This window comes from Hypanus sabinus, chromosome 17, assembly GCF_030144855.1.
Source record: "Hypanus sabinus isolate sHypSab1 chromosome 17, sHypSab1.hap1, whole genome shotgun sequence".
Classification (NCBI taxonomy): Eukaryota; Metazoa; Chordata; class Chondrichthyes; order Myliobatiformes; family Dasyatidae; genus Hypanus; species Hypanus sabinus.
In genome coordinates, this window is record NC_082722.1 from 54,807,223 (window position 1) to 54,827,640 (window position 20,418).

The following is a 20,418-nucleotide window of genomic DNA, read 5'->3' on the forward strand; positions in this document are numbered from 1 at the left end:
CAGATCCTGCACTCTTTTCCATAGATGCTGCCTGGCCCCCCCAGCATTTTGTGCCCGGAGGAACAGTGTTTTGTTTGGTTGGATTCATGAGTATTCATGTAAGGCTGAGTGACAATTAAACTTGAACTTGAACCTGTTAAAGTATTCACAGGCCTAATATCCTCAAACTGAAACAAAAAATTGCCTGATTCCAGCATCTGCAGTGATTTTGGTTAACCAACAAAAATCTGATTCCTGTTGAAATGCAATTCTAAAATAGCTTTTCCTGTAAATAACCAGTATCTATTGAAGCTAAGAAAATGTGGATGGGGAACAGTACAGATCCACTTGAATATGCTGGAAATAAAGAACTTTCTTTTAAAACATGCAAAACAGTTCAAGAAGTAACAAGTATTCTGGTAAAACAAGCAACGTTTTACATTAACTCAGCAATATACTTACAGAATTGGGAAAGATTGTCTAAAATTAATTTCCTTTTGTGTAGGAATTTGAATGAACAGTGATTAACAAAGATACTACAAAAGAATCCAGACAGAGTCAAATATTAAAAATGCTAAAAAAATGCATAAAATTAATTTGTTAAAAATAATAATTTCCTAAACATGGATAATATATTCTGACACCCCTACTAAAAACAATACTATGATTTTTTTTCTCTCAGGAGCCCTTTTTAACCCTTGTTAATGATCTTGAAAAGTTAAAATAAGTATAAAAATTTTGATTCAGGTTTTGTGATAAATTAATGGCCATGTTACAGACAACAATAATGTTATGATAAGATTTATGGCGCAAAATAGTTCATGAGGTACTGGATAGATATGTCTCACAGAGGAAGAAGTCCTCAAATGGCAGGGTGGGCAACTGTGGCTGACAAAGGAAGGTAAGGACTACCAAGAAAAGGGCATATAAAGTAGCAAAAATGACTGGGATTAGGAAGTTGGATAATCGGGAAGCTTTTAAGATCCAAATAAAGGTAACTAAAAAAGCTATAAGAAGGGTAAAGATGAAATATGAGGGCAGGCTATCCAGTAATATAAAGCAGGATTCCAAAAATTCTTCAGTTATATTAAGAGTAAAAGGGAGGTGAAAGTTGATATTGGATCACTGGAAAATGATGGTGATGAGGTAGTAATGGGGGACAAAGTAGTGAGTGCAGGAATGAGTGCCATTGCTATCACAAAGGAAAAAGTGCTTGTAAGACACTAGTCAGGCTGCACTTCGAGTATTGTCAACAGTTTTAGGCCCCATATCTCAGAAGGGATATATGGTCAATGGAGACAGTTCAGAGGAGGTTCATGAGGATGATTCTGGGAATGAAGCAGTTAAATATAAGGAGCATTTGGCACCTTTGGAACAGTATTCATTGGAATTTAGAAGAATATGGGGGGGATCTCATTGAAATCTACCTAATGTTGAAAGGACTGGATAGGGTGGATGTGGACAGGATGTTTCCTATGGTGGAAGTATCCAGAAATAGAGGGCACAGCCTCAAAATTGAGGACTGACCTTTTAGAACAGAGGCAAGGAGCGATTTTTTTAGCCACCGAGTAGTAAATCTGTGGAGTGCTCTGTCACAGACTGCGGTGGAGGCCAAGTCCATGCATATATTTAAGGCAGAAGTTGATCGTTTCCTGATCAGTCAGAGCATCAAAGGATATGGCGAGAAGGCTGTATGGGGTTAAGTAGGATTTGGGATCAGCCATGATGGAATGGTGGAGCAGACTCGATGGGCTGAATGGCCTATTCTGCTCCTATATTTTATGATCTTAAAATATTTTAATAAATTATAATGTTAATTATTTAACAAACAAAACTCTATGGGTTGTTTTCAAAGAAAGGGGCTTCAAATTGGTGATCAAACATTCAGATAAATAGGAGGGAAAATAGAGAGTGCATTGTGAAAAATTTCCCACCTCTGAGATAGCAGTGGAGGCAGGAGTGGGTAAAGGCAGATGTTCATGTGATAAAAGGAACTGCAAAACTGGCACAGTGGTTAGCGTCATGCTCGGGGTGTTGGGGTTCGGAGTTCAACCCTGGCTTCTCTTTAAGAAGTTTGTACGCTCTCCTGGTGGAATGCATGGGTTTTCTCTGGGTGCTCCAGTTTCTTCCCACAGTCTAAAAACATACCAGTTAGTAGGCTACACTCAGCAGGCCAGGCAGCATCTATGGAAACAAGTCCTGATGAAGGGTCTTGGCCCAAAACATTGAGTGTTTACTCTTTTCCACAGATGCTACTTGGTCTGCTGAGTTCCTCTAATACTTTGCATGTCTTGTTTGGATTTCCAACATCTGCAGATTTTCTCATGTTCAGTTACTAGGTTAATTGGTCATTGCAAACTGTCCCACAATTACATTAGGGTTAAATCGAGAGTTGTTGGAATTGCTGGGTGGTATGGTTCGAAGGGCAGAGGAACCTATTCTGTGCTATATCTCTAAATAAATAAAAAATAAAAACAAATACAATACTGTAACATGAGTGTAGCTGTGCTCTGGTTGTACAAGGCCAATGCAAAGTATATTTTGTTCAGAAATATATACCTCTGTGCTATATTCCAAACTGGAAGCCTTCAGTGCCTTGTTCTCATCTTCAACCTGAACAAGAAATTCCTTGTTATCTGCAAACTAGAAATAATAAGATAAAGTTAATTCATTTCATATGAATTAATTTGTTCTCTTCCAGCCCTTTTCTCTTTTTATTCTTGTTCTGGTATGGAGTTCCGGAGTTTTTGACACTATCATATATATATAAACTGTTGTTATTGCCCATGTTAGTTTAGTTTAGGTTTTTTTTTCAATATATATTTTTTTTCTTGCATTTTTAAAAAAAATTTTTTTTTCTTCTTTTGATGATTATTCTTGTTTTTTTCACGTATAATTAATATAGGTTACATTGATTAATGTACTATTTTTTGCTGATATTTTAATAAGATATTGTTATTCTATTACTAATTTAACTAAGTCTAATGTACCCATAACCTATTCAATTTCACAATGTTTTTTTATATATGAAATTCAATTAAAAGATTGAAAAAGAAAAGATAAAGTTAATCCCTAGAAGCAAATCTGTTGCAACTCCTTTTTGCAAATAAATGATCTTCTTTTCCTCTCCAACCTCTGCTTCCTAAAGAGTATTTCCAACAATTCATCAAAAAAGCTGATAATCAGGTTTCATTTCTGATGAAAAACATAATTTACTGAACACATTACCCAAGCTAATTTTAAGCTCAGTCTTTCTTTTCCAGACCCGTGTTTGCTCCTCTTATTAATAATCAAATATGCTATTCTATCACTTATTTTATATCTTGGGAAATAGAACTTGAATGTTTCACCTTGTAGCCAGCAAATTGTTAAACCAAGCTGAAATACACAAGCATTCCTTGCCCCTGGTCCGCTCATAAACCTACTTATATTTGTGTCTCCCTGGCATTCCTTACCCCAACCTGTGCACTTTGCCTGGAGTCTAGATTCCAACACACACTCAGAACTAAAGAACGAGCCAAACGCTCCAGCATTGGAATTTCCAAAGAAATGGATAGCAGGTTATCTAAGTTTTATTTCATCCTTTTCTGGCACATTGTCAACCTTTGTCTAATTATGCTGCCTTTGAAGCAGGCTGACATGTTTCATTATGTAAATATATATAAATCTTAGTTGTCATTGACATCAAGGCTCATTCCACCATCAGACATTACTGGTGGGAAGCAGAGAAACATGAGAAGTATCACCACACATTGTTTCTAAAGTACACTCAGATTGGGTGAAATGTAGAATGCTGTTACAACTTGTCATTTTAATTGTCTTCTGTAGTTTTAAGGTGGCAATAGAAAAAAAAAATTGCCTTTACTCAATAAACATTAATCCTGTTTTCTATTCCTATTTAACATAAATCTTCTACTTTGCATGCAGTTCTATTGTCATTTCCTCTTACAGCAATTTTGTATTGTGAAACAACAAATTTCATAAAATAATTTCACTACTTTAATAACATGCTTACTAATCCCAATAATTATAGAATTAGCTTATAATATGAAATATATTTAATTTTCATAATCAAGCTGTTCTCAAAAGTAAACAGGCATTAAGCATCATTATAGTGAGATAACACTCATATAGCATTAGCGCATTTTACATAAAATGATCAAATATTCACAAATTAAGTTTCACATTAGTTTTGCACCTTGCACAGAATGTTGCAGAGGCTTGCTGCTTTGTATAAATATAATTTCTACACCTACCAACGTTCCCCAACCAGCTGCTCAAGCTACTAAGTACCTCCTGAAAATTGTTTGTTTCTCCTAATTCCAGCTTCTACTGTCTCCACTGAACTTATCTACCCTTGATTACAAACAAGCTTTATGAACACACTTGAACTTGTTTACAACTGTATTATTCATCCTGGACCATCAAAAAGGTACGAAATGTAACCAAGACAGTACTACTCAACTGATCAAAAAGCACAACTTCCACAAACTACAGACACAATTAGACTAAATGAATCAAATCAAAATAAATTATCTCTACTGAAGTGCAGACTGTCAATACATAATCAACAATTTCAAATATCTAGTGTATTGTGCAAAAGCATTAGGCACATATATATAGGTAGGGTGCCTAAGACTTTTACACAGTACTATTGTAATTTTATGTATTGTACTGTACTACTGTCGCAAAAAAAAAACATGACATATATTGTATGAGCGATGGTAAATCAAACTCTGATTTAGGTCTCTATTGTGGACTGAAAGTGGGAAGGGGAATCATGGTTGGGAAAAAGGGAAGGGAAAGGGGAGGGAGCAGGAAGCACCAGAGAGACATTCTGTAATGTTCAATAAACCAATTGCTTGGAATCATATGACCTACTCTGGTGTCTCAGGGCTGGGCATGTCTGTACCCGCGCCACCCCTTCTCTGCCACCTTTCCCACACTCCTCCTCTGGCACTCCAATCTTGCCATTCCCAACATCCTTTTTTCCCACCAGATTTACAACCTCATTCTCCGCTCCATGTTGTCAAGTACAATACTGTGCAGAAGTCTTAGGTGCCCTAACTATATATATATATATATATATGCCTAAGGCTTGTGCAGTTCTGTATTGGAATTAAATGACAATTAAAGATGTAGAAAGTTTCTACTGCACATTATTGAATAAATAATCAGCAACAAATACTTCCAATACCAGCCATAAACATTTGTTAATTCACTATGCCAGACAAAACAATACAACCTATGTAGAAACTCGACAATCTCATATTTATAAGATTAATAAATAACTACATATATATAATCTAATTTCTGTGAATTATATACTCTTTTACTTGATGAAATTAATAAGTTCATAACAAAAGCTGCCATGTGCAATTGAAAGACTCATTAGGTATTTTCAAACCAATCAATGTAGTTAACTTAATTGTCTCATCAGCACGCGGGCAGTTTGGGATGGGAAATTGAATGTTGGTCTCACCAACAAAATTAACATCTTGTGGATGAACAAATAAAAACAGAAATATCAGACAATTTTCATGTAAATTGTATTATTCTGCTGGCCTTAATATTCAAAATCCCTGGGTCCAGATTCAAGAAAGGAAAAGAGGTTTTCTCCTCTTGTTTTAAGCATATAAACAGACAATGAGGCTTTCACTATTCAATGAACAAAAACTATCTTGACAAACCATCAGATCTTTATAAATCTATAAAAATGTAAATCACTGTTGGCCCTTACAATGTATGTATGAGAAGATGATTACACACAAGGTCTTTTTCGAAAAAGCATACTTCCTCTTTAAAGAACACAAATAGAAATTATGCAAAGAACCCGAGGTACTCAGACAGATTGTGTGATACAAAATCATAACAGATTCACATATTTAGCACAATAAAACAAAAATGAATTAAAAGAATGAGTGATAATTAAAAAATATAATGTGTCGGGAGTGCTGATTATAAGGGTGGCCTATTTTTCTAATACATTTCAGTTTTATTTGGCATTTGAAATTTAGACAAATAACCAATAATCTTGAGAACAGATGTAAAACTGTAATTTTGCATCGCTCAGGAATTCTGGTCGTCAAAGGTTCAATAAACACGAGCTAAAATACATCATGTTGGATAAACCATTGGCTGCAGCATTTTTGTTTAAATCACCTAAAATTCAATATTTTGTAATTCAGTATACTTCCCACATCTCAAGTAAATTTATAATTTAAGTAGAGGAATCTAATAATACTGTGTAATTATTTTTGAATACCCATTTTTCGCAATTTTCACAATTTAAAAAAATCTGACCACTTTGTAATTATGTTACCCCACCTTCTCTCATACCCCCCAAAACAAAAGGTGTAAATGTTTTCCATAGAAATAGAAAATGCCTGGTCCAAATTTATTTAGATATATAACAGCAATAAAAACAGCTAAAGCAGAGCTAAATATATTTTATTCATGCAAACCACAATCAAATTACTTTCAGATTAAGGCCCTGAAGCCTAATGATATAGTAAATATGCACTGTACCTGCTTTTGGACCTCTTTATGCAGCCCCTTGGTGGTCTCTAGCTCCTCTTTCAGCTGTTGCAGGCAGCTCTGCTTTTGTTCCAGCTTAGCTTCTCCTTCTCTTAGCTGTGCCTGAAGATGGTAAATCTTCTTTTCCTGTACATCCAACTATCAATTCACACACATATTAGAAATATTACATTTGTTCTATATTCTACAAGCACAGTCCTAGATGATATTAATAGGGCTGAATGAAATCATGGTATCATGAAATCATAGGGAGACTGTGCTTAAGTCTTCAGAAAGCCAATATGGTGGCACTGAGCTGCTTAGCCAATACTATTGATGTCCTTTACGGTCCAGATTCAAATCAGCCTAATCCATTTAGCATCATGTAATACATTTTGCAATACAAGTCATTTGCTTTAGAATTAAAACAATAAAGATATTGAAGGTACCTCAGCTGTTAACTCATCCCTTTTCTCTTGTAAAAGGAGGACCTCTTTACGGAGATGTAGGATTGTATCATCACGTCGCTCGAGCTGGAAAAGAGTTTACATTTCAAGAAAGAATCCACGAATGTCAACCAATGAGCAATTAGCAAGACAAGACAAGATATTGATTTGCTAAGAAAACCACTGCTGCAGCCATACAGCTAAGCAAGGTCCCATTTCCCCAGCTCCGCATCGAAAGGTAACTCTTCATTACCATCTGCCCTTTATTGATCACTGTTAAGTATCACAAAACCTGACTGAATCCATAAAATTGAGCAGGGGGTTAAAGGAAGCAAGTCAATGTCCTTTTCACCTTCACTTAAGTAAGGAATAAAACAAATCTCTCTAATAAAATACGCTAAAATATCTGTTGATTATTATCACTAAACCACATTCAGAATGTCTTTTTGCATAAAAATAAAACAATACAAGTCAAAATAGCATGAAAAGAAAAATGAAATTTGCAACATGGCCATACTACGTACCATAATTGTTCAATATCTTTTAGCCTTCTTTTACATAAAAATAAATATGTACAGGTTTAATATGAGCAATATAAGTTTGTTAAATAGAGTTCATTACTTTACACAAAAACAGATCAAGAAGCTATATCAAAATTGAATCAAAGATGCATACGGCTGGTGTAGAATTTAAAAATTAAAACGCACACACGCATTTTAAATTAACTGTAAATATGCTCATCAGTTAATAACCTAGAATTCTTCAAACCAAAACTATTTTTGCACATGTCCCTTTTATTAAATCTTGATCAGAAGTTATACAGGTGACATAAATAGAAAAAGTTAACATTCATTTATATTACTTTAAATATCCAGCTAAACCAGACACAAGGCAACTAGTGAACAATCTTATTGTTTTGAAAACAATAATTTTAGGAGAGGTAATAACACTTTAAGAGAAATCAGAATCATTATTATCATCAGCATGTATTGTGAAATTTGTTAACTTAGTAGCAGCAGTTCAATGCAATACGTAATATAGCAGAAAAAAAGTAGATCAATTACAATGTATGCATATTGAATAGATTAAAATCATGCAAAAAGACAGAAATAATATATTTAAAAAGTGAGGTAGTGTTCAATGGTTCAATGTCCATTTAAGAATTGGATGTTAGAGGGGAAGAAGCTATTCCTGAATTGCTGAGTGTTTGCCTTCAGGCTTCTGCACCTCCTGCCTGATGGTAACAGTGAGAAAAGGACATGCTCTGGGTGCTGGAGGTTCTTAATAATGGATGCTGCCTTTCTGAGACACCGCTCCCTAAAGGTGTCACGAGTGAATCTGCAGATGCTGGAAATAAATAAAAACACAAAATGCTGACAGAACTCAGCAGGCCAGACAGCATCTATGGGAGGAGGTAGTGATGATGTTTCCGGGCGATTCGAAACCCATTTTGTGTTTTTATTCCCAAAACGTGTCCTGGGTAAAGATGTAGGCTAGTACCCAAGATGGAGCTGACTAAATTTACAACCCTCTGCAGCTTTTTCCAGTCCTGTGCAGTAGCCCCCACCCCCCCCCCCCCCACCATACCAGACAGTGATGCAACCTGTCAGAATGTTCTCCATGGTGCATCTAGAGAATTCAGAATTAAATTGATTATTTGGACAGGTGGTTCAAAATACTAATGGATACATTGATGGTGTATACTTGAGATACTTTCATATTTTGTTCTTGACTCTTATGTTCTGGAAAATCATTGTTTATTGTCCATTTAGGTGCATGGATTGGCAGGAGGATCAGCTGTATAATCCTGTGAGAATCAACAATGACTACACAGCCATGCTACAAGTTGTTGATACTCTCAAAGCACTCCAGCTGCTTCTGCATTTCTATCAAAGTTCAATTTAAAATACCAATTTACCCATTTGGTGATTGAATTAGTGGCATTAAAAACAAGATGATTGCTTACTAAACAGTGGAGTGCTGATAGCAAAAAATTCTAAATTGGCCATTGCATGTCTCAAGGAATAATTGCTAATTTGTGACATCCTTCAGTGGAAAGAATTCTGCAGAGTAAAATTTTAGGCATAAATGTTCACAGTAGTTTCAAATGTTAAAATTATAAAATTTCATATATTACAATTCTGTTCCCAAATGAAATAAAAAAACATTTTATAATAAATTCACATTAATCCCAAGGTTATATTTCAATTTTGGTATTTGCAGACACTTCAGAAACTGTATATTAGAAATAAAGTGCAAGAAGGACAAAGAAACTTCATAGTGTTGAACCTCAACATCACTGTCAAGCTTGTAATCAATGATGCAAAAGTTTGGCACTCTCTGTTTTTCGAACATTGTTGATTGTATTATTCAACTTGCTTGGTTGTATTTGGTAGCATAGAGTTCATGAGAGATAACAGCCACAGAATTCCAGGACAATGATATCATTGACATTGATATCATTTTGATATCAAAATATCTGTTGTCATTTTTGCATATAATCTGGAAGCACACTTTGGAGTAATGGAGATCTATTTATACTTAAAATAGCAACAATCATTTCATTTAGTAGATGCAATAAAACAGAGATTAAGTCACAGGACTGGTCCTAAAGATCTGGGGTTGAGAGGGTGAACAGCTATACCTTCCTTAGCAAATACGTCACTGAGGATTTTACATGGTCTGTACATACCGGCCGTGTAGTGAAAAAGGGACAATAGCGCCTCTTTCACCTCAGATGGTTGAAGAAGTTTGGTATGGGCCCCCATATCCTAAGAACTTTTTACAGGGGCACAATTGAGAGCATCCTGGCTGGCTGCATCACTACCTGGTATGGGAAATGTCCTTCATTTCTGCAGAGAGTGGTGCGACAGCCCAACGCATCTGTAGATGTGAACTTCCTCCTATCCAGGACATCTACAAAGACAGGTTTGTAAAAAGGGCCTGATCATTGGGGACCCGAGTCACCCCAACTATAAACTGTTCCAACTGCTACCATCTGGGAAATGGTACCTCAGCATAAAAGCCAGGACTAACAGGCTCCGGGACAGTTTCTTCCATCAGGCCTTCACACTGATTAAGTCATGCAGATACAATTTTATTTCTATGTTATATTGACTGTTCTGTTGCATGTACTATTTCTTAAAAATTACTATGAATTGCACATTGCGCATTTAGACGGAGACGTAAAATTTTTACTCCTCATATCTATGAAGGATGTAAGAAATAAAGTCAATTCAATTCAATTCAATTCAGACTGCTGATCTGGAAAGGTGGATCTAAATGCCATCATAACCACTGGGGAATTTACAGTATATTAAAATATTTCAGGAATAATAAGATAGATCCAGTAATGGAAACCGTCAAACCCGCAGATTGGTGTAAAACACTCTGGAGTTCATCAATGTCCTGCAGCGAAGAAAATCTGCTAATTTCTGGGTAACATGCGACTTCAGGCATAAAGCAATGCGGCTGATTCTTAACTGAGCTCTGAGGTGTCTCATTCAAAAGAAATATCAGAAAGCAATTTAGAAATTCTATGAACTATGTAATCTCCTGTGCTCTCATAACAGGCTTTGATACATTTATTTGCTAGGCTTAATATGTATGATATGTTGAAGCTATTTGTTGTATGAGTATTTCTAATTGGAACAATTTTCTAAATTCACTTTAGAATATTCTCCTTAATATTAAGGAAACAGAATATGGCTCGGTGATGAATTTTCAGGAGACACTCATATAGTCAACAAAGCTAATCCAAAATTTCCAGTTGTTTATCGCATTTATTTTTCACTTCCATTTTGATCTTTTTTTTAAATAGCTATACAGTTTCAATAAAGCTTAAAATAAGTTTAAACAACAGTATCTTCCAAATAGGCACTTCTGGTTCCATCACCAAATTCAACAATTTCAGCTTGTTCTCCTTTCTAGTACTGGTTTAAGGTTCAAAGTTCAAAGCAAATTTATTATTAAAGTACATATATGTCACCATCTGCAAGCCTGAGTTTCATTTTCTTGCAGGCATACCAATAAATCCAGTAACCACAGTAGGATCAATGAAAGACTGCACCAACAGGGTGGACAACCAGCCTGCAACAGACAAAGAAGCTGTGCAAATGCAAATGAAAGAAAAAAATATTAATAATAATAATAATAATAAATAAGCAATAGATATCAAGAAAATTAGATGAAGATCTTTGAAAATGAGTTTGTAGGTTATGCTAACAGAAAGCGATGGGGCAAGTGAAGTTGAGTGCAGTTATTCCCTCTGGTTCAGGAGCCTGATGATCAAGGGTTAATAACCATTCCTGAACCTGGTGGTGTGAGTCCTGAGGCTCCTGTACCTTCTTCCTGATGGCAGCAGCAAAAAGAAAGCATGACCTGGGTGGTGGTGGGGAGTGGGGCGGGAGGGGGCTGATGATGGTTGCTGCTTTTCTGCGACAACACTCCGTGTAGTTGTGCTCAATTGTGGCGAGGGGGGGAGGTGCAATTTACCCAGGACAGACTGGGTGTATCCACTATTTTTTGTAGGACTTGCCATTCAAGGGCACATACCAGGCTGCGATACAGTCAGTCAAAATGCTCTCCACCACAAACTACAGAAGTTAATCAAAGTTATAGATGCCATGCTGAATCTTTGCCAACTCCTAAGTAGAGGCACTGCCTTGCTTTCTTTGTAATTGAATTTACATGCTGGTCCCAGGACAGATCCTCTGAAATGAGAACACTGAGGAATTTAAAGTTGCTGAACCTCTCCACCTCTGATACTCCGATGAGGACCGGCTCATGGACCTCCAGTTTCCCCCTCCTGAAATCAATAATCAGCTCATTGGTCTTGCTGGCATTGAATAGGAGTTTGTTGTTGTAGCATCACTCTTACATGCTGTTTCATCACCACCTTTGATTTAGCCTATGTCAGTGGTGCCATCAGCTAACTTAAATATGGCATGGAAGCTGTGTTTAGCAGTCATAAGGGTAAAGCAAGTAGAGCAGGGGGCTAAGCACATAGCCTTGTGGTGCGCTTGTGCTGACGGAGATTGTGGAGGAGATGTTTCCAATCCAAATTGACTGGGGTCTGCAAGTGAGTTAAAAGTGAGTTAATCAGGGATCCAATTGCACAAGGAGGTATCGAGGCCATGGTATTGAAGCTTATTGATTAGTTTTGAGGGGGTGATAGCTGGAATGCTGAGCTGTAGCTGATAAATAGCATCCTGATTACATATCTTTGCTGTCCAGGTGTTCCAGGGTTGAGTGAAGAGCCAGTGAAATGGCATCTGTTATGGACCTGTTGCACTAGTAGGCAAATTGGAGTGGATCCAACTCACTTCTCAGATAGGATTGATATGTTTCTTCACTAGTTTTTGAAACACTTCATCATTGTGGATTTGTGCTACTGGAGGATAGTCATTGAGGCAGGTTATCACGTTCTTCTTAGGCACTGGTATAATTGAAGCCTGCTTAAAGCAGGTGGCTACCTCAGACTGCCGCAGCAAGAGGTTAAAGATCTCAGCCAATGCTCCAGCTAGTTAATGAGCCAGGTCTTTAGTACTTGGCCAGGTACCCCATCTAGGCTGGATGCTTTCTGTAGGTTCACCCTCCAGGAAGGATGCTCTCAGAGACTGAGATCACAGGATCATTGGAGTCTGTGGAAGTTTGTGATGGTTTCTCCATGTTTTGACAATCAAAGCGAGCATAGAAGGCATTGAGCTGATTTGTGCTTCTTTATTACTCTAAATGCTACTATTTTAGCAGTAATCATTTTGTTCACTTTGTTTGGAAGTGTATCCTGGAAAAGTAAAAATACCGTATATGCTCGTTTAATTTTACCTAGTTCCTGCTTTATTCATCCTAAAAGAGACTTAATAAATGTAATAGCCACCATTTCCCTTTCAGGTTGAGTTGGCATTATGATTTTCTAAATATTCTGCAGCTACTTTATTAATAATGGATAACAGCATTTCAAAATGCCAGATCTCAGGACAACTATCTTATAATTTCCTGTATACTACCTTTGCCCCTCCACCTTAAATAAAGCCATAATATTTGCAATTTCCCAGTATGCTGGTATATTGCTTGAGTCTAGGAAATCTGGAAGATTGCAACTAATGCATCCACTCTCACTAAAGCCACTTCTTTTAAGACCCAGGGATATAGGCCATCACATCCAGATGACTTGTCAGGCCTTAGTTCCATTAATATGCCTATTACTCTTTCTCTTGTGATATTGATTGATATAATTTTCTCCCCTGCTTTTGTCTCCAAATTTTCTACTACTATTCCTCTGATGTCATCCACCATGAAGACAAAGTAATTTCCTTATTTTCTATGTTTAATTCCCCAGTTTTTTTTGGCTTATAAAAATTTAATTTTGGAAATTCTTTGTATTTTAGAAATCATTTGTAATTTGTAAAGCTTTTATAAGAGAAATTGTCTGTGAGTTTTCAACGTATTTTAAGAATCTTACCTAAATTTAAACAGGTATAATTAAAAATAAATGAATTGCATTTAAATTACTTTGTTAGCTGCAAGAATCTTCTCCTTGTAGTAGGAGAGGGGACCCACAGCCCAGACAGTGTGTGCTTGAAGAGAAGGTGGTTACAATATAACCTCCTTTCAGTGAAGGTACCCAGACCTATCCATATTGGATAGGGCTTAAGATCTCCATTTGAGCTTAGAACTTTGCAGACAGCAAACCCAATACCATCACTGTAGTAGCGTTAAATTTTTTTTGAAAGTTTACTCCTGATATATTTTCTCCTTTTTATTATACTTTTTATCACCTTTCATAAATCATTCCTAATTTACGATCTACCATTAAAATCTTGCAACATTGTATGCCTTTTTTCTAATTTGATAGCATCTTTGTCTTCTCATCAGCCATGGATGAATCATTGTTCTCTAGGAGATTTTATTTCTTACTAAATTACATCATGTTTTAGATATACCTCCTTAAAAGTCTATCTGTTTTGACCTTTTTTTGTGGCCATATTAGCTAATTCTGCCCATAATTTTAAGGCACGAGTTTCAACCCTAACCTCCTCACTCTCACACTGAAAGTCAATTTCTATCACACTGTGAGAACTCGTCTCCAGAGAATTATTTACTGTTGGATTATTTAACTTAATTAACTCTCTGGCATTATACATGGTCAGACAAAAAATTTTCTCTGTGTGCCTTTGTTGGTTACACAAAGAATTGTTTAAAAATTTGTCATATATATTAATAGTTCAGACTTAAAGGAATTGTTCTCAAAAATATCCAACATATATTGCATGAACACAATGTTGCATGAAGGCTACATTTACCTGTTAGATTTGATCAATCTATATAAAGATTATGATATGATATCTTTCTTGTAAGCTTCCTTTACATTTTTGATCTATACTCTGTAATATGGTGTAGCTATGTTAAGTGTCTTAATATTATTTTAACTAGTTATTTCGTTCACTTGGTGCTTCTCATCTCTACCCAAATAGCTTGGCTGATGCCACATGTAGATTTTTCTAAACCAAGATCATATGTTACTATATTAGCAGAGCTTTACACCATTACCTCCTTTATTTTGCTCAACTGCTCCATTGGTATTGATATATTATTGTTATATGTACCAAGATACAGTGTGTCTTGCATACAAAACAAATTATTACTTTGTACATTGAGCCAGAATAAACAATAATGATACAGAATAAAGTGTAAAAGCTAAAGATAAAGTGCAGTGTAGATAAAGTACAAGATCATAACAAAATATATTGTGAGGCCAAGATTTCATTTTACTGTGCAAGAGGTCTGTTCAAGAGTTTGGTAACAGTAAGATAGCTGTCCTTAAGCCAGATGGCACGTGATTTTGTATCTTCTGCTCAATGGTAGAGAAGACAAGAGAGGATGTCCAGGGTGATTGGGGTCTTAAATTATGCTGGCTGCTTTACTGAGGCACTGAGAAGTACAGAGACAGTCCATAAAGGGAGGCTGATTCCTGTGATGTGCTGAGCTGAGTCCACAGCTCTGCAATTTCTTGCAGTCACGTGCAGAGCTATTATGCATCCAATTAGAATGCTTTCTGTGGTGCATCGATAAAAATTGGCAAGAGCCAATGGGGACATGCTGAACTTCTTTAGCCTCCTGAGGAAGTATAGGAGTTGGTGAGATCTATTAACAGAAGATTCCATCACTTTGAAAATTTACATTTAAAACTCTTACCATGATTGCAATCCATATAAGCATGCCTTCAAGCAGTATTGTTTGGGGGGGGACATGTCCTTTTTTTTATTAATACATTGAACACTTTGCAGTTTTCAATATCAAAGACTTCATGTTCAGTAGAATAACTCTTATAATCAGAGATCTCACTTAGAAGCTTGTACAATGTGGTCTACCGTCACACCACAAGCAGGTGTAACTGTAGATGAAAGTCTGGGGTATGTGAGCAATGTTTTTTTTTTACGAGCAGAAAAAGAGAGAGACCTAATGGAAGTATGACATGATATGCTGTGAAACATACGTATAGCTTCAAGGACAGTGAAATAATGAAATATCAACATCTCAAGATTTCATCCTAAAGGCAATATCTATCATCAAAGATCCCCACCATCTGAACCATGTCATCCTCCCACAGCTACCACTGCGAAGGAGGTACAAAAACCTGAAGCTCCACACCACTGGGTTCAAGAGCAGCTACTTGCCTTCAATCATTTAGTTCATGAACCAACTGGCAAAACCTGAATCACTACAGTTTAGCAACACCATGACAGCTTTGATCACTTCACACTAAAATAGAATTTGTCATTTTTGTTCTTATCGTGCTTTGAATGAATTTTGGATGCCACAGATGTCACTGACTTCATTAAAACCTGTGTGGATGAGCTTTGCCCGCAAAAAATTACTGTACATTCCTGAACCAAAAGCCATGGATGAACCAGGAGGGTCGTAATATGCTGAGGGCTAGATCTGTGACATTTAAGTCTGCCGATTCAGGTCCATATAAGAAAACCAGATATGTCTTGTGAAAGGCTATTTCAAGAGACAAAAAACAATTCTGGGAGAGGTTAGGGGCAACATCGGATGCATGTCAACTCTGGCAGGGTTTGTAGGCTATTACTTCCTACACCAACATCAGGAATGACACCAACATCAGTACCAGACAAGCTCACGCCTTTTATGCTCGCTTTGAGAGGGAGACTAAAACCACTGCTGTGAAGGTCCCTGTGGCATCCGATGACCCTGTGATGTCTGTCTAGGAGGCCGGTATCAAGCGGTCTTTCAAGAGGGTGAACCCTCGCAAGACCATGGAGTAGCTGGTAAGACTGTGAAAATCTGTGCCAACCAATTGGTGGGGGTATTCAAAGCAATCTCCCACTGCTACAGTTGGAAGTTCCCACCTGTTTCAAAAGGGCAACAATTATACCTGTACACAGAAGAGCTGCCTCAACGACTATTGTCCAGGAGCGCTCACATCTATGGTGATGAAACGCTTTGAGAGGTTGGTTATGGCCAGAATCAGTTTCAGTCTCAGGAAGGACATGGACCCACTGTAATTTGCCTATTGCCACAAAATGCCTACAGCAGAAGCGATCTCAATGGCTCTCCAAGCAGCTTTGGATCACCTGGACAATGCAAATACCAATGTCAGAATGCTGTTTATTGACTATAGCTCAGCAGTTAACACCATCATTCCTATAGTCCTGATCGAAAGGCTACAGAACCTGGGGCTCTGTACCTCCCTCTGCAATTGGATCCTTGACTTCCTAAGGGTATGACCACAATCTGCACAGATTGGAAAAAAACATTTCCACTTAGCTGACAATCAACTCTGGTGTGCCACTGGGATGTGTGCTTAGCCTACCTATCTATGCTGTCTGCACACATGACTGTGTGGCTAGGCAGAGCTCAAATACCATCTATAAATATGCTGATGATACAAGCACCGTTGGCAGAATTTCAGATGGAGACAAAAGGGCCTACAGGAGCCAGATATACCAGTTAGTTGAGTGGTGTCACAGCAACAACCTTAGACTCATCACCAGCAAGACCAAAGAGCTGATTTTGTGGACTTCAGGAATGGTAAGATGAGGGAACACAAATTAATCCTCATCGAGGGATCAGAAGTGGAGAGAGTGAGAAATTTCAAGTTTTTGGGTGTCCATATCCCTGAGGACTTAACCTGGACACAACATATCGATACAGCAATAAGAAGGCAAACAGCAGCTATATTTCATTAGGAGTTTGAGAAGATTTGGTTTGTCAATTAAAATACTCGAAAAGTTCTAGAAATGTATCGTGGAGAGCATTCTTACTGGCATAATGTTTGGTATAAAGAGCTACTGCACAGGCTTGAAATAAGTTGCCAAATCTTGTAAAATTAGTCTGCTCCATCATGTGGTCTAGCCTCTGTAGTATTCAAGACCTCTTCAAGGAACGGAGATTTAGGAAGGCATCGTTCATTATTAAGGGTCCTCACCACCCAGCACATGCCCTCTTTTTATTGCTACTGTCGAGAATGAGGTTAAGAATCCTGAAGGCACACATTTAGTGGTTCAAGAACAGCTTCTTTCCCTAACAAATTTAACTACATATGCTGGTGATATTGAATCTGATTCTGATTCTTTCTTATAAAAATAGTGCATAATACTGAATGCTTTTATGTGCCTGTGATACTGCTGCAAGCAGGTTTTTCATACATGTATAGTACAAATGACAATGAACTCAACTTTCAGACTTTAAATGGGACAACATTGACAAACAGCATATGGTCAAGTCAATCAGACACATAGTACTGTTGTTATTACTGTTATACATATGAAAATCAATTCCTTCTGGAGAGGAGCACGATCATTTTATTTTACCAGTTCAAATGGCAACACTCTGTGAATTTGACTAGACACTTCTGATCAAGAATCATGCTTGCACAGCTAACTTGCTAATGGCAGCAATCACATACCTAATCATGTGACACAGAACGGGGAAAGTACTGTAAAGGAACAGAGCCTTTGGCCCAAGATGATGCCAAATTACTCTCGTCCCTTTTGCCTGTGCATAATCCATTATACTCCATCCTTTGCATATTCTTGTGCCGATATAAAAATCTTCTGAAAGCCATTATCATGCCTGCTTCCTGTGCCACTCCTCGCAGCACTTTCCAAGCATCTATCATTCTCTGCAAAAAAACCTGCCCCACATATCACGTTTAAACTTTCTGCCTGTCATCTTAAAGCATTCAATATTTCCAGCCTAGGGTAAAAGATCCTGGCTGTCTGTGCTATCTAGACCCCTCAAAAGTTTATAAACTTCTACTTGGAGAGACTGAATGATAAGGTGGTTGTACTGGCTTTATCGGTTCCATGTAAAAGGTTGAAGACAAAAGGTCAGAGTGAAAGTGGGATGGAGAACTGAAGCCCAGGGAGCTGGAAGCACAGGATCACCCTTGTAGACTAAACAGAAATGTGTGGAGCAGTCACTCAATTTATCTAAGGATTCTCATAAGTAGAGGAGATGACAGTACGAATACCGAGCATGATACAGTAGAGTGGATGAAGTGCATGCTTTGTCTGAAAGTTGTATTCAAGTCCTTGGATAATTTGAAGAAGTGAGAGTCACGTCTCCTGTAGTTTTTCTTTCATAAAAGATAGAGGCAGAATTAGGCCATTCAGCCCATCGAGTCTGCTCTGCCATTCCATCATAGCTGATCCTGGATCCCACTCAACCTTATACACCTATCTGCTTGCCATATCCTTTGATGCCCTGACCAATTAGGAAACGATCAACTTCTACATTAAATATACCCACAGACTTGGCCATCACCACAATCTGCGGCAGAGCATTCCACAGATTCTCAACTCTCTGGCAAAAAAATTCCTCCTTACCTCTGTTTTAAAAGGTTGCCCTGAATTTTGAGGCTGAGTCCTCTAGTTTTGGATACCCTACCATGGGAAACATCCTCTCCACATCCACCTTATCTAGTCCTTTCAACATTCGGTAGGTTTCAATAACACCCAACCCCTAACCCCCCCAATCCTTCTAAATTCCAGTTGAGTTCAGGCCCAAAGCTGCTAAATACTCCTCATATGTTGACTCCTTCATTCCTGGAATCATCCTCTTGAAACTCCTGAGGACTTTTTCCAGTGACCTCACATCCTTTCTGAGATTTGGGGTCTAAAACTGTTGACAATACTTCAAGTGTGACCTGGCTGGTATCTTATAAAGTCTCAGCGTTATCTCCTTGCTTTTTTATTCCATTCCCCTTGAAATAAATGCCAGCGGAAGTCAACCTGAAACTTAACCTTCTTGGAGTCTTGCACAAAGACTCCCAAGTCCCTCTGCACCTCTGATTTTTGAACCTTCTCCCCATTTAGATAATAGTCGACTCTATTGTTCTTTTTAAGAAAATACACTATCGTACATTTCCCAACAGTGTATTCCATCTGCCACTTTTTTGCCTATTCTTCCAGTTTTTCTTAGTTCTGCTGCAATCGCATTGCTTCCTCAGTGCTACCTACCCCTCCAACTATCTTCATATCATCCACAAACTTTGCCACAAAGTCATCAATTCTATTATCCAAATCACTGACAAACAATGTGAAAAGTAGCTGTCCCAATACTGACCTCTGAGGAACACCACTAGTCACTGGCAGCCAACCATAAAAGGCCCTATTTATTCTCATTCACTGCCACTTGCCTGTCAGCCATTCCTCTTTCCATGCCAGTGTCTTTCCTGTAATGTTATAAGAATTTATCTTGTTAAGCAGCCTCATGTGTGGCACCTTATCAAATGTCTTTTGAAAATCCAAGTAGATGACATTCACTGCCTCTTGTTTGTCCACCCTGCTGGTTACTTACTCAAAGAACTCTAACAGATTTGTCAGGCAAGATTTCCCTTTACAGAAACCATACTGACTTTGACTTATTTATTATTAGTCTCCAGGTACTCTGAAACCTCATCCTTAATAATAGACTTCAACACTTTCCCAACCACTGAGGTTACGCTAACTAGCCTATAATTTCCTTTCTTTTGCCTTCTTCCCTTCTTAAAGAGTGGAGTGAAATTTGCAATGGTCCTGTCCTTCGTGACCATGCCAGAATCAAGTGGTTCTTAAAAGATCATGACCAATGCATCCTTTATCTCTTCAGCAACCTCTCTCAGGACTCTGGGATGTAGTCCAGGTGACTTATCTACCTTAAGACCTTTGAGTTTGCCTAGCACTTTTTTCTTTGTAATAGCAATGCCACTCACTCCTGCTCCCTGACACTCACAGACCTCTGGCACACTGCTAGTGTCTTCCACAGTGAAGACAGTTGCAAAGTACCCATTAAGTTCATCTGCCATTTCTTTGCCCCCTACTACTACCTCACCAGCATCATTTTCCAGTGGTCCAATATCAACTCTCACCTCCCTTTTACTCTTTATATAACTGAAAAATCTTTTGGTATCCTTTTTTTTATTATTGACTAGTTTGCCCTCATATTTCATCTTTTTCCTCCTTAGAGC

General features: G+C 37.6%; 1 protein-coding gene across 1 annotated transcript in view; it reads right to left on the bottom strand.

Moving 5' to 3' along the window:
• Positions 1-20,418, bottom strand: part of LOC132406637 (early endosome antigen 1) — a 632,764-nt gene that overhangs the window by 311,600 nt on the left and 300,746 nt on the right. Inside the window, exons 11-13 of the mRNA XM_059992439.1 lie at positions 6,945-7,028; positions 6,508-6,654; positions 2,539-2,622 (exon numbers count right to left, since the gene is read on the bottom strand). Coding sequence (XP_059848422.1) covers positions 2,539-2,622; positions 6,508-6,654; positions 6,945-7,028 — 315 coding nt within the window. The remainder of the gene's footprint in view (positions 1-2,538; positions 2,623-6,507; positions 6,655-6,944; positions 7,029-20,418) is intronic.